Here is a 13,515-nt window from a genome sequence, read left to right as displayed (position 1 = left end):
TCTGTGGCGGCCATTGTTGCTGTGATGCTTTGTCTGTGGGGTGGGGTGGCCTGGAGCCGGAGGCTTCGTAGGGCAGCAGTGGGGCTACTTGGCCACTGGGGCATTCCCCCTATGTGCTACGCCAGTGTTAGGTTAGGGACATACTCTGGATAGGTGGCCTTGACGTGGCGAGTGGGCTTGTACTTTTTGATCAAAATGTATAATAACAACCTGTTAGTTTTTGAAATTATGCTGAGAAGCAAATAGATCAAAATACTAATTGTGGACATGCGGCTGTGTTTCTGTTTCTATATTTTTGTTTCTCTACTTTACACCCAACAAGCTCCTGACCTCACACTAGAGCTCTGCAGGATCCCACACTCACCTGCTCCTGCTGGATTACAGACCATTCCTGCCTGCTCCCGGTGTGTGTTCCCCCCGTGTAATTTCATTACCCCCTCATGCCATTTCTTCAGCTCTTTGGCATTTCAGGACTCCCTTGTGCTATATTATATCCTCTTGTGCGATTCATCAGCCCCCTGTGGAATTTCAGAGATTTGCATAGGATTTCACGAGACCTGCTGTGCTGTGTGGCCCCCTGCTCCTGCCCGCACAAGACTATAAAACTGCCCGCTCCCGCAAGTTTTATATCGGGTGCTGTAGGATCCATGGTTCCTAATCCCATTGCAGACACCATTATTATTATTATCTCTATTCTCACTTCCCACCCAGTCATGATGGTCCATTCTGAGACCGCCCTAAACTAAGGTAATCTAAAACCCGATCAGGTGCTTTGGTGATGAAGTTACAAGTACAGTGGTCCCTCAACATACGATGGTAATCCGTTCCAAATGGACCATCGTTTGTTGAAACCATCGTATGTTGAGGGATCCGTGCAATGTAAAGTATAGGACAGTGGTCTACAACCTGCGGACCTCCAGATGTTGCAAAACTACAACACCCAGCATGCCCGGACAGCCAACGGCTGTCCGGGCATGCTGGGAGTTGTAGTTTTGCAACATCTGGAGGTCCGCAGGTTGAAGACCACTGGTATTGGAGGTCATACTCACGTGTCCCCGCCGCTCTGGACTGTCACCGCTCGTCACCGCTGCCCTCGATGTCGCCTTCCATCGCTGTCGCCGCGTCCCCAGGGTGTCCCCGACGGTCTGGCAAGGCCTTTGCTTCCCCGGCATCCTCGCTCTCCGTCGCCGCCATCACGTCACTACGCACGTCGCTCCTACTGGATGACAGGACAGGTTGCGCAGCGACGTGATGACGAGGATGGAGAGCGCCGACGATGCAGGGGATCCCGAAGAGAACACGCCGGAGCCCCGAGGACAGGTAAGTGATCGTCACCGGACCACACGGGGCACCGTAAACGGCTATCCGGTGGCAGCTGAAGCAGTCAGCGCTGCCGGATAGCCGTTTATGCGATGGCTCCGGCATACAAAAGCATCGTATGTTGATGCTGCCTACAACATGCGATGGCCTCTGAGAGGCCATTGCATGTTGAAATGATTGTATGTCGGGGCCATCGTAGGTCGGGGGGGTCACTGTATATCTCAAAGGTTATATACATTTTGAACACAACGTAAAAAATGAGACAACTCACAAGAATTCTGTCGAAGGCTGAAGGTGTTCCACCTCTCTGCACATGGCCCAAGATAGTTACTCTCGTATCGAACCCAAGACGTGAGACTACAAGCTGAAAGACAAGATATAAGTATTCACAGTTATATTTTATTAGATTATCACTGATAACACCCATGCATGTAACTTTCCTTTAGGTTTTCATCCACATCACTGCAGCTATAAAAGATATAGATACAGATAAGGACACAATCCCAAATGACATCATGTAACATATGGGATGTATTTTGCTATACTGCTCGTGGAGGTTACATAAGGGATATAGGCAGCGAGCTGTGCTAATTCTAATAAGGATTATACATAATTCTCCTGGACGGTGGCAGCCGGATGGCCTGACGTGATAAGCCCGTCCTAACATACCGATGACTCTATGTGCTGTACCAGGTATTTTCCTCGACAGAGACACAATACAGTTTCCTAGATAAAAACCTTTACCTAAAGCATGACTAATCCAGGATCGCAGACTGTGAGAAATGAAAGTGTATAGTAATCAGATTCATCCTGATACATATCTATGTACACAATGGAGGGGGGGTTATCAAAGTTGTCTATGTCCCGCATCAATATAGACCAAACTACAGAGGGTTAGGCCGGTCTATTGTGCGCCTAATTTATCAAAAGGCGCACGGCTCTTGATAAATTCTGTGCACGGACTTCAGGATCTATGCTTTAGACTGTATTTAAATCTGCTCCAGCATGGACTGACATTTCGGCGTACTTTCGCCCAATGCGAATTTTCGCTGAAAAGCCGCTATTGATAAATTCAGCACCAAAGCAATTTTCCATCTAAAATAGACTAGAATGCATCATGTTCTAAAAATCTTCTGTGCGATAAATTTGTGCGACTTTCTGTGCGATAAATTTAGACAGGAAAGAACAGTCTAAATCCTTTGATAAATCTCCCCCAGTGACTCATGATGACTTCATCAACTACACCTACATCATTAGATACTTTATCATGTGCTGTCTGCTGGGTCAAAGCTGGTCTTATCTAAGGCAAAAGAAGTACACAACCTTAGAGGCAGTGTTTTCCAAACAGTGTGCCTCCAGCTGTTGCAAAACTACAACTCCCAGCATGCCCGGACAGCCAAAGGCTGTCCGGGCATGCTGGGGGTTGTAGTTTTGCAACAGCTGGAGGCACACTGTTTGGAAAACAGCGCCTTAGGGTATGTTCACACAACAACAACAAAAATAACAGTTTTTAAAGCAGAAACCTTGCTAATTGTGTCAAAAACAACAATACAGTGTCACTTTTAAAAACCTTTCTCCCACTGACTTCAGAGGGCAGTAAATTGGGGATTCGGGGATTCAAAAGCAATAAAGGAGTTGTTCGGGGAAAAGAAGAATTTGCTCCATTGCTAGTGGTGATGTAAAATTACAAACATGCTATACTCACCTACCCTCTTCCCCCATAGCTGCCGCTATGATGATTCCAGATCCCCTACTATTCTCAGCTTTTTCTAAACTCTGTGCTATGCCAACCCCATAGAACATGCCTGCTAAGCCAATCATTGACTGATGCGGGAAACGGCTGCGGCCACTGACTGGATGAGCAAGCAGGTCATGTGAGGTAGGGATGACACCAGTAAAAGGACAACAGTGGAAGGACCGATGTGGCAGATCCAGGGAGAGAAGGTGAGTTTAGCATGTTTGTTATTTTACATCGCCACCAGCTACCGGGTAAATTTTACATTTCCCTGAACAACCCCTTTAAAGAAAAAATCTAAAAAAAAATAAAAAAAGGCATGTTTAGCCTTGTATTCACTGAATTTATTTGAAAAAATTGCTCTGGAGCATATTTAACAATTTCACTGCCTATTCAACAAACTATACATTCAATCTGTATTAGAAGGGTACTTTAGGGGTACTAGGGTCCCCTATGACATAGACATGAATGGAGGGCGGCGTGGCTTGACGTCACGTTTCTGGCAGCCCTAACCCAGCATTCTAAACATACTGTTTAGAATACCGGGTGCGACAAGGGTGATGCATGGAGATCGCGGGGGGTCCCAGCGGCGGGACCCCCACGATCAGACATCTTATCCCCTATACAACCATGTGTATCCGGCCTCTCTCTGTATTTTGATTGACAACATTTTTTTGCTGTATTGTTGTGCTATACCTATAGAGGTTTTGGTGTGTGACAGGGTTATGCTGCAACATTATTTTATATAGTATCATTAACCAAAGGGCATTGTTATTGCATTTAGTTCACATCTAATAAAGGTTATATTTTAAAAGGAGTTTGTTGAATAGGCAGTGGATTTGCTAATATTTAGCCTTGGTTGTTAATTAATAATTTTCCTAATCAGAAACAAGTAAATCATAAATCATTTTCCTCTTCAATGTTTCTCCAAGAAAGGAAGAAGGAATACTCCCGTGAAAAAAAAAAGAATTCAAATAAAATCTTGCCAGAAAGTTATACAGATTTGTAAATGACTTCTATTTCAAAATCTTAATACTTCCAGTACTTATCAGCTGCTGTATGCTGCAGAGGAAGTAGCATAGTTCTTTCCAGTCTGACCACAGAGCTCTCTGCTGCCACCTCTGTCCGTGTCAGGAACTGTCCAGAGCAGGAGAAAATTCCCATTGCATATCTCACCTGCTCTGGAAAGTTCCTGACATGGACAGAGGTGTCAGCAGAGAGCACTGTGGTCAGAAAAGAAAGAACTACACAACTTCCTGTGGAGCATACAGCAGCTGATAAATATTGGAAGCACTGGCTTAAGATTTTTGAATAAGAGTAATTTACAAATCTGTATCATTTCCTGGCAGTTGATTTGAAAACATGTATTTTTCCACTGGAGTACCCCTTTAAGGTCATCTTCAAACACATTAAAAACTTAAACCTGTAAAATAGCTATAACCCCATAAACTTTTAGTGGTAAAGAAATCAGTGAAAATCGGCAGTTATTTACTTTTTTTTTTGTTTTTTTTTGTTTTGCAGGCATAAAACAGTAATAGCAGATTCTTTTTGACAAATTTTTTGATAGAACAAGTTTATTTTTTCTTTTATTTACAGCTGAAAAAAAAAGGCCAAAAAATACATAGCCTGAATAATTTCTGCGATCTCTATCCTGCCTTGAGAATCTGATTACGCCATATCTGAGAAGTCAAACAGAAGACAACCATACTTACATCCTTAATCTTTTCTGAAGTGATTGGGTTGTTGTGACAATCGATGGCGCCTTCTGAGACAATAATGATATTCAGTCTTTTCCTTCTTGCGCGGTTCTAAAGGAAATAAAATCATTTGTCTGTCAGTGTTATGTGGTGCTAGAAGTTTCAGCATATTATATGGGAGATTTATCAAAAACTGTGCAGAGGAAGAGTGGTGGAGTTGTCCATAGCAACCAATCAGATCGCTTCTTTAATTTTGCAGAGGCCTTGTTAAAAATGAAAGAAGCAATCTGATTGGTTGCTATGGGCAACAACTGGGCAACTTTTCCTCTGGACAGGTTTCCCCCTATGTTTTTCCCCCATGTGTAGGCTATATATTAATGCACCTTGCAGAACTGCAGTTTACAAGGAATGTATACCTTTTTATTGCTGTAATGCGATCTATAAAAACAGTAAAAAAAATTGTCTACGTTAAAAATCACTTACTGCTTAGTGCCCACAGTTCCAAATGCAAAATTACAGTATCAGACTTTATATTATCTTCCTTGTAGCCTATAACCCTGACATCATATCCTCTCTCTATCAAAAAATGGAACCATCTACTGTACTTATCTGCCTTAACTTGATTTCATCTCATTGTGGGGTATTACTTTAACTCCTCGAACAGACTTTCCCAACAAGGGTGCCTTTAGCTGTTGCAAAACTACAACTCCCAGAATGCCCGAACAGTCTTCTGCAAAACTGGCACAAAGGTAAAATGTTGCACAAAAAAACCTACTATGTTTTTAATATGTTCCCAAAAGATTATCATAGAAATTGCAAGCACAAACAGGATATTGTTAATCAAGACTATTGTCACAGTTGCTTTATTTTTCTGGACATTTTCTTTAAAGTGGTACTCTGCCCCTAGACATCTTATTCCCTATCCAAAGCATAGGGGATAAGATGTCTGATCGAGATGGTCCCGCTGTTGGAGACCTCTGCGATCTCCCTGCTGCACCCAGCGTTCGTTTAGAGCGTCGGGTGCAGCGCCGGAGGCTCGTGACCACACAGTCTATGGGAGGGGGCGTGGCCACACCCCACACTTGACGTCACGGTCACGCCCCCTCCCATAGACTTGCACTTAGGGGGCATGGCCATGACATCACGAGCGGGGCATGGTCATGACGTCACGAGCCTCCGCCCCGCATCACCAGTCATCCGGCATGGACCGAAGTTCGCTCAGTGCACCATATGTCCCAGCGGCGGGAACCCCACGATCAGACATCGTATCCCCTATCCCTTGGATAGGTACACATTACAAAACTCCGACTGTGGCCAGGGCTGACTGAATCAGTCCCCATAAACAGCAATGTCTGCGGTGAAATATGACATTCCCTAGTGTGCACTGTGCAGCAATGGGATTCTGCTGTACCGGAATTTCCTAGTGTAATTACGCTTTGAAATTTCACTGAGAAATGAACCTAGCCTCAGATCAAACCCAGTTTAAATGAAATTCTGACTTTACTATACTTTAGAGCCACTTACATTGAACATACACTATTACTGTTACTGCCCAAGTATACATATTAGGGAACTGCATTATCACCAGTTTTACTTCTTATTTGTAAATCCCTGACTTTATGTTGAGTGATTTGTGTAACAGGAAACAGACGTTTTTGATGGTATGATGGTTATCACAACAGCTTCTTCTCTCCACTGACAAAACACAGGCACTGCCCCAGGGAAACTCTGATTTTATTTTGACTGCTTAGCTTAGAGGTTATCCAGGAATAGAAAAACAGAGCTACTTCCTATCAAAAACCACTCTTTGTCTGTCTCCAGGTTGGGTGTGGTTCTGCAGCTCAGTTCCATTGAAGTGAAGTTGTAAAACCAAACCCAAGCTGAAGACAGACATGGAGCTGTTTTTTAAAGAAATTAGCTGTGTTTTTATATTCCTGGATAACTCCTTTAAAGGGAATCTGTCAGCTATATTTGCTGCTAAAAACTTCAGACACAATTGGATAGCTGTTAGAGTATAAAGGCAAACTCTACCTTTCCTGGAGCTGATGTGGTTGTCAAACTTATAAAATCTCCTATTCATTTCACAGACAAGTGTCAAGGAGGAAGGGCTTAGCTGCTCAAGTGCCACACCTCCCTGCTTGCCCTCACCTCCTAGTCTCTCCTTGATTGACGTACAAAGCCCAGTACATAAGTCAAGGAGGGGCTCATAAGTGAGGGCGTGCAAAACTGTGGCACCCGAGCAGCTTGTTCCCACCTTCTTGACACTTGGCTAAGAAATAAATTGGAGATGTTATTATTTTGGGATTCATCATCAGCTCCAGGAAAAGTACAGTTTGCTTTTATCCCCTAACAGCTATCCAATAGTGTCTACAGCTCATAGCAGGAAATACAGCTGACAGATTCCCTTTCATTTATTGAATGACCCCCCTTGTAAATGGACTGGTTTCAGTTATAGAAATATCTTGCTAAGTTACTTTTGTCTGAATAAATTTTATTCTTACCTCAGAAAGTTTCACACACATATTGTCCTCCCAACCTTCCTCTGGAGGGCTCTCAGGTATGAATACCCAGTCAGCTCCACAAGCTAAAGCACTGACCAATGCCAGATACCTGTACATGATAAAATATAGAGAGGAGTCCACCAGTCAATTCCATTGAATGTGTTATTATTGTTTTTGTAGAAATATTAAGCTACATACCCACAGTGTCTTCCCATGACTTCCAAAACAAAGGTTCTTTGATGGCTGAAAAATATCAAAATGAGCAAAAGTATGAAACTACAACTTGTGATATCATAGCAATAGAAACAACTACCATCACAATGATGTACTGATATGTTATATAGGAAAAATGTTGTTTGTAATGTATGTATTTACAAATCACTTAACACACTCCATAAGAGAACACCCAGCCGGCACTACATATTTTAAACCAAGTGCTTCCCAGCTACACCAGGTAAATGCAGCACTGACTGGTCCCAAATATACGATGACAATATAAGCAAAACAATCCAAGCTTCAGTGGTGCTTAGTTCCACAGACAAAGAAATGTTTACCGATATTGCTGAAGTATCAGAAATAAACGACAATCACCAATGTATTGTTGCAAACTTCTTAATTCAGCCATCATTTCACACTAAGCATGCTTCTTCTGGCCCTCAGCAGTGCCATTTATTTCTAAAACGTAAGCATTATCAATTCACAGATCACTACAGATTCCCAGATCTCCGCAGAGTGTTTGGTCCTATTTGTCATCGAGGCTGCACTATAGATGAAATCATGTCTATTTCTAATTTTCAGTTGTTCCTATGCTAGTGGGTGTAAAACAAGCTGCCTTAATGTTTTCTATACACTGCACTCACAGAAGAAGGGGCCTTGCACTGCTAAATCTCTAAAGCACACTATCAGAAGCAGCAGCATGGAGGACATTATAGAGCATTACTGAGCAGTGTACACTGTGACACTCACACTCACTACAAGTTGTTGCAGCCCCTCCCCGCTCCATAGTCTACCATAGGCAGCTGTAACTTAATACTTCAGCGTGCTTATCCTTCTCAAGATAAGACTTGAAATGTTTTTAAATAATGAGTTTCAGATGAAGGGCGAGTTAGCGAAAAAGTGCCTGATAGGTGGAGAAAGAAGTATTTCTATTTACAATGTTCCTTGCATTCACTTGTACTATTGTTGTATATAAAGTTTGTTGAAAGCTTAGTGCCCATCTTTTTGATAAAACTAAATGCTACTAAGGCTGCATTCACATCACATTTGCGGCCTACAGTTGCCGAATGGGGGATGGGAAAGCCAGGCACTCCCGTACCCCAGCCGGACCAGCGCCAAAACCCATTCACTTTAATGAGCCGACCGGAGTTAAAAAGTGACTCCAGTCTGCTCATTTTGACCCCGTATCTAGTTTTGTGACTGGACCTAAAACCATAGTACAGTGGTCCCTCAAGTTACAATATTAATTGGTTCCAGGGTGACCATTGTATGTTGAGACCATTGTATGTTGAGACCAGAACTCTATGGAAACCTGGTAATTGGTTCTGAAGGCACCAAAATGTCATCCAAAAATAGGAAAAAAATGAAAAATTTAAGAAAAATAAGTAGATTAATATAGATAAAGCAAGTTCTTACATATAAAAGTAAGAAAGATCTGCTGGGAGCTGTAATCACAGTCTATGTCAGTATTTCCCAAGCAGGGTGCCTCCAGCTGTTGCAAAACTACAACTCCCAGCATGACCGGACAGCCAAAGGCTGTGCGGGCATGATGGGAGTTGTAGTTTTGCAACAGCTGGGGGCACCCTGCTTGGAAAACACTGGTCTATGTAGAGGACAGGATCTTCTTCAGGGTCCTGTACAGTACACACAATGTCCTAAAAAAGTAAAATGGAGCCGTCCTTACTTGGTGTCCAAAGGAGCAGCTAACCCTGGTACAGGTAAAGAGTACAGAACATGTAATACCTCCCTGTACTGTAGGGGGCGCTACCAGACATCAGTCAGTGCATACACTTCAGGAATACAGGAGTTTTACCAGTGAATGCCCATTCTGATTGGTCGGTTCTTCCAGCCATTGACACGTTTCACAGATCTGGACTGTCCGTACATTGTATGTTGAGTCTGGTTTCAACTTACAATGGTCCAGAAAAGACCACTGTATGTTGAAACTATTGTATGTTGAGGCCATTGTAAGTTGAGGGATCACTGTATACTACAGTTTTAGGTCTAGTCACAAAACCGGATACGGGGCAAAAATTAGCCGACCAAAATCACTGTTTGACTCTGGTCGGCTCATTAAAGTGAATGGGTTTCGGCGCCGGTCCAGCTGGGGTACGGGAGCACCCAGTTTTCCCATCCCCCAGCCAGATCCGGCAGCTGTAGGCTGCAAACGTGATGTGAATGCAGCCTTAGACATATGCAAAATATCTGTGAAAAAAGCATGCCATTTTTGATTGCATGTAAACAGTCTCTTTTATTGAGATTGGTAACCATACATACTATTGTATGTGACTTTAGTTGTATAACGTTCTTACTGCTGTCAAGGACCCCTAAGATTAAAAGCATTAATTCAGCCCAGAAAATAGCTTCTGGTTCCTGGATTTGTGTATTATAATCACTAGAAGTATCTGCTCACTTATGTAGTACATGGATAGCCCATGGCAATTTCCATTTTAACAGATATTGACTTCTCTAGAGTGTTTCTCCATAACAGCAACACATTACAGATAGTCTGAACGAAAGAAAGTCCAGATCCTATTTTATGGTACGATTTACTATGCAGACTAAAGGGGTTAGTAGAAAACAAAATACAAATATTATAAGGGTAAATTCATATGCATCAGATTTGTCTGTGACTGTTCCATTCATTTGAAGAGAGCTTGCAGAAAGTCAAGCACATACAGCAGAAAAATACCTATTTAGATGTATAAGGCACAGTCTGCAACAAATCTGCCACGTATGAACATACCCTTACAGTATGCAATAGATAATAAGAGTTTTGAACAGAAACTTTATTTAAAAAGTTATTGTTACTTGATCAAAGAATCTCACACAGACTTGTAAACATTTTTGGTGCTGGGACCCCCACCGATCTCTAGATATAGCAAGGAAAAGTGCACAGCTGCATGCTTTATTCTAGCTCAAAGCCACTTTTTGCAGCAAACAGACTACATTGTAAGTGTATAGCTCCTGGCTATATCTCGCCATTGTGGGGGTCTCAGGACTGAGACCCCCACTGATCAGATCTTTTGAGTTTTATTAAGTGACAATACGTTTTCTTGTTAAAGAGGTACTCCACTGGCCCAGCATTCAGAATATTTAGTTCCGAACACTGGGGGTCGTGACATCATGACCACGCCCCCTCATGACGTCACGCCATGCCCCCTCAATGCAAGTCTATGGGAGGGGGCGTGGCAGTCGCCACGCCCCCTCCCATAGACTTGCATTGAGGGGGCATGGTGTGACGTCACAAGGGGCGTGACCTTGACGTCACGACCCCCGCAGCCAGTGTTCGGAACTAAATGTTCCGAACAATGGGGCAGTGAAGTACCCATTTATGTAAATAAAATATTGTTTGTTTGTTGTTTTTAATAGTTGCTGGTCATTTTCTTTTGCAGACTTCCATCTGGTTCAGTTCTGCACCTAGAGGTCATTGTTATCCACATACTTTGTACTGCCAACCACTTTCATTGTGTATTCTATACCTACGGTTGTAAGATCTCTTTGTGCAATAATTACTTTTTCAGGTTTTCTGAAGCAGCCCATAGCTAGCCATATACAGTGGTTCCTCAAGTTACAATATTAATTGGTTCCAGGACGAGCATTGTATGTTGAAACCATTGTATGTTGAGACCAGAACTCTATGGAAACCTGGTAATTGGTTCTAAAGGCACCAAAATGTCATCCAAAAATAGGAAAAAGTGAGGATTAAAGAAAAATAAGTAGATAACAATATAGATAAAGCAAATCCTTACATATAAAAGTAAGAAAGATCTGCTGGGAGCTGTAAATCACTGTCTATGTCAGTGTTTCCCAACTAGGGTTCCTCCAGCTGTTGCAAAACTACAACTCCCAGCATGCCCGGACAGCCTTCGGCTGTCCGGGCATGCTGGGAGTTGTAGTTTTGCAACAGCTGGAGGCACCCTAGTTGGGAAACACTGGTCTATGTAGAGGACAGGAGCTTCTTCCGGGTCCTGTACAGAACACACAATGTCCTAAAAAAGGAAGATGGAGCCAACCTCATCTGGTGTCCAAAGGAGCAGCTAACTCTGGTACAGGTAAAGTGTACAGAACATGTAATACCTCCCTGTACTGTAGGGGGCGCTACCAGACACCAGTCAGTGCATACGCTTCAGTAATACAGGTGTTTTACCAGTGAATGTCCATTCTGATTGGTCAGATCTTCCAGCCATTGACAGGTTATGCAGATCTAAACTGTCCGTACATTGTATATTGAGTCTGGTTTCATCTTACAATGGTCCAGAAAAGATCATTGTATGTTGAAACTATTGTATGTTGAGGCCATTGTAAGTTGAGGGATCACTGTATAATCTGAAAAGCAATCCCACTCTTGGCAGCATTCAATGGCCTTTGGTGGACCATGAGGGTAGTCATTATTATTGATGTCAGAAAACACAGACATTTATTAGGGGCCATTGACACCACAAAGAAAATTCTTGTCTCTAGAACAGGAAACTTTACCATAATTGCAGTTTGGATAAATCATTTAGAGTAGAGTGTAGAGAACCAGTCCTTACAGGAGGTATCAGATAGGAATGGGTGAAGTTCCAGGACACGGCTGTCATGTAGTGCTAATATTTAACACTTCGTCAAGTATGTGTACTGTCCTAGCCAGCTGGAAGCCATTCAAGAATTTAGGTTAAAGCAAATGAGTCATTGGTGGCAACAGTGGAGTTCCAGATGACGGCATTAATAGAAAGCACTTCCACTTCATAAGCGTGTCTGTAAGTCTTACTTCTTAAGGCTATGGCTAGACAATAACTTTGACTCTGACACTCATCATGCATCACGAGATCAAAGTATGGTACTGCTTGCAAAGCAGCTAATGAAAGTCCATGTGGTCACGGTGCAGCCTGCAAGTTGCTACAACCATGACCTGAAAGTTGCCAGAAATAGAGAAAGTTTGAATTTTTGGTGGCTGTTTGGTGGTGGTAGTGACCAGCTCCCATTTGAGGACGGGAAAGGCCATAGAAACTCCCCTCTACTATATCCCCAAAAAATTTAATCTAAATGCATATGATTTTTCTACATGCTATTAAAGGAGAAATGTGGCGGAAAACTTTTACCTTCCCCTGTGCCCGGGCTTCAAAAACCTCAAAAAAAAAAAAACTTTAGCTCACCTTCCTACGTTCCCCTGTTGCGGCAGTATTGGCGTCCCGTTCCTCCGACGCTGCTCGGGTCCCTGCTTCTTATCCTCGGAACATCACACTGCATTCAGCGTATTGCCAGCTGCAGAGATGTCCCGCCTCGGCCGTTGATAGGCTGAGTGCACTGTCATGTAAGGAGCCCGGACCCCGCCTTCTCCCTGCTGCCCGGGCTCCTTACATGACAGTACGCTCAGCATATCAACGGCCGAGGCGGAACATCTCTGCAGCCGGCAATATGCTGACCACAGTGTGACGTTTTGAGCTTAAGAAGAAGGGACCCGAGCAGTGCCGGAGGAACGGGACGCCGATACCAGCGCAACGGGGGGAACATAGGAAAGTGAGCTAACGTTTTTTTTTGTCTTGTTTTGCAGCCCGGGCACAGGGGAAGGTGAAAGTTTTCCGCCGCATTTCTCTGTTAAAAATGAGTGCATGGCACAGCCAATAACTATAAGATCCAGGCAGAACCTTACCTCTGAGCGGTGGTCATGATTGCATCCACAACCTCAATAATTCTATGCAAAGCTGAGTCAGTTCCGATTGTCATGTCAGTTCCGCAGAAGTCATTGTCTATAGAACCCACCATTCCTACTATATTGAGATGGGAGTGTTCCTTTGCGGCTGCAGCTTCAATTTTTCCTATACAAAAAATAAAAATAAACTGGTTGAGGAGAGATTCTTCACAGGCAAAAGAACATAAGGAGGCAAAGCATAAAACAGTCCCTGGTTGGATGTGCAGAAGAAAAGAGTCCGAAAATGCTTCCAGAGAAGCAAACTACATTAATGGGGTACTCTGGTGGAAAAAAAATGTTTTCAAATTAACTGGTGCCAGAAAATTATACAGATTTGTAAATAACTTTTATTTAATTATGTTTATCCTTCCA

General features: G+C 43.0%; 1 protein-coding gene across 3 annotated transcripts in view; it reads right to left on the bottom strand.

The window, feature by feature from the left end:
* Window positions 1-13,515, bottom strand: part of PFKP (phosphofructokinase, platelet) — a 105,260-nt gene that overhangs the window by 39,810 nt on the left and 51,935 nt on the right. For all 3 annotated transcript variants that reach the window (XM_056519504.1, XM_056519503.1, XM_056519502.1), the window contains exons 5-9: window positions 13,105-13,270; window positions 7,452-7,496; window positions 7,254-7,362; window positions 4,768-4,863; window positions 1,592-1,684 (exon numbers count right to left, since the gene is read on the bottom strand). In XM_056519504.1, the coding sequence (XP_056375479.1) occupies window positions 1,592-1,684; window positions 4,768-4,863; window positions 7,254-7,362; window positions 7,452-7,496; window positions 13,105-13,270 (509 nt within the window). The remainder of the gene's footprint in view (window positions 1-1,591; window positions 1,685-4,767; window positions 4,864-7,253; window positions 7,363-7,451; window positions 7,497-13,104; window positions 13,271-13,515) is intronic.

The sequence above is a fragment of the Hyla sarda genome, chromosome 5, assembly GCF_029499605.1.
Source record: "Hyla sarda isolate aHylSar1 chromosome 5, aHylSar1.hap1, whole genome shotgun sequence".
Taxonomy (NCBI): Eukaryota; Metazoa; Chordata; class Amphibia; order Anura; family Hylidae; genus Hyla; species Hyla sarda.
Note: the sequence above shows the minus strand (reverse complement) of the source record. Positions and strands in the feature narration are given on the sequence as shown.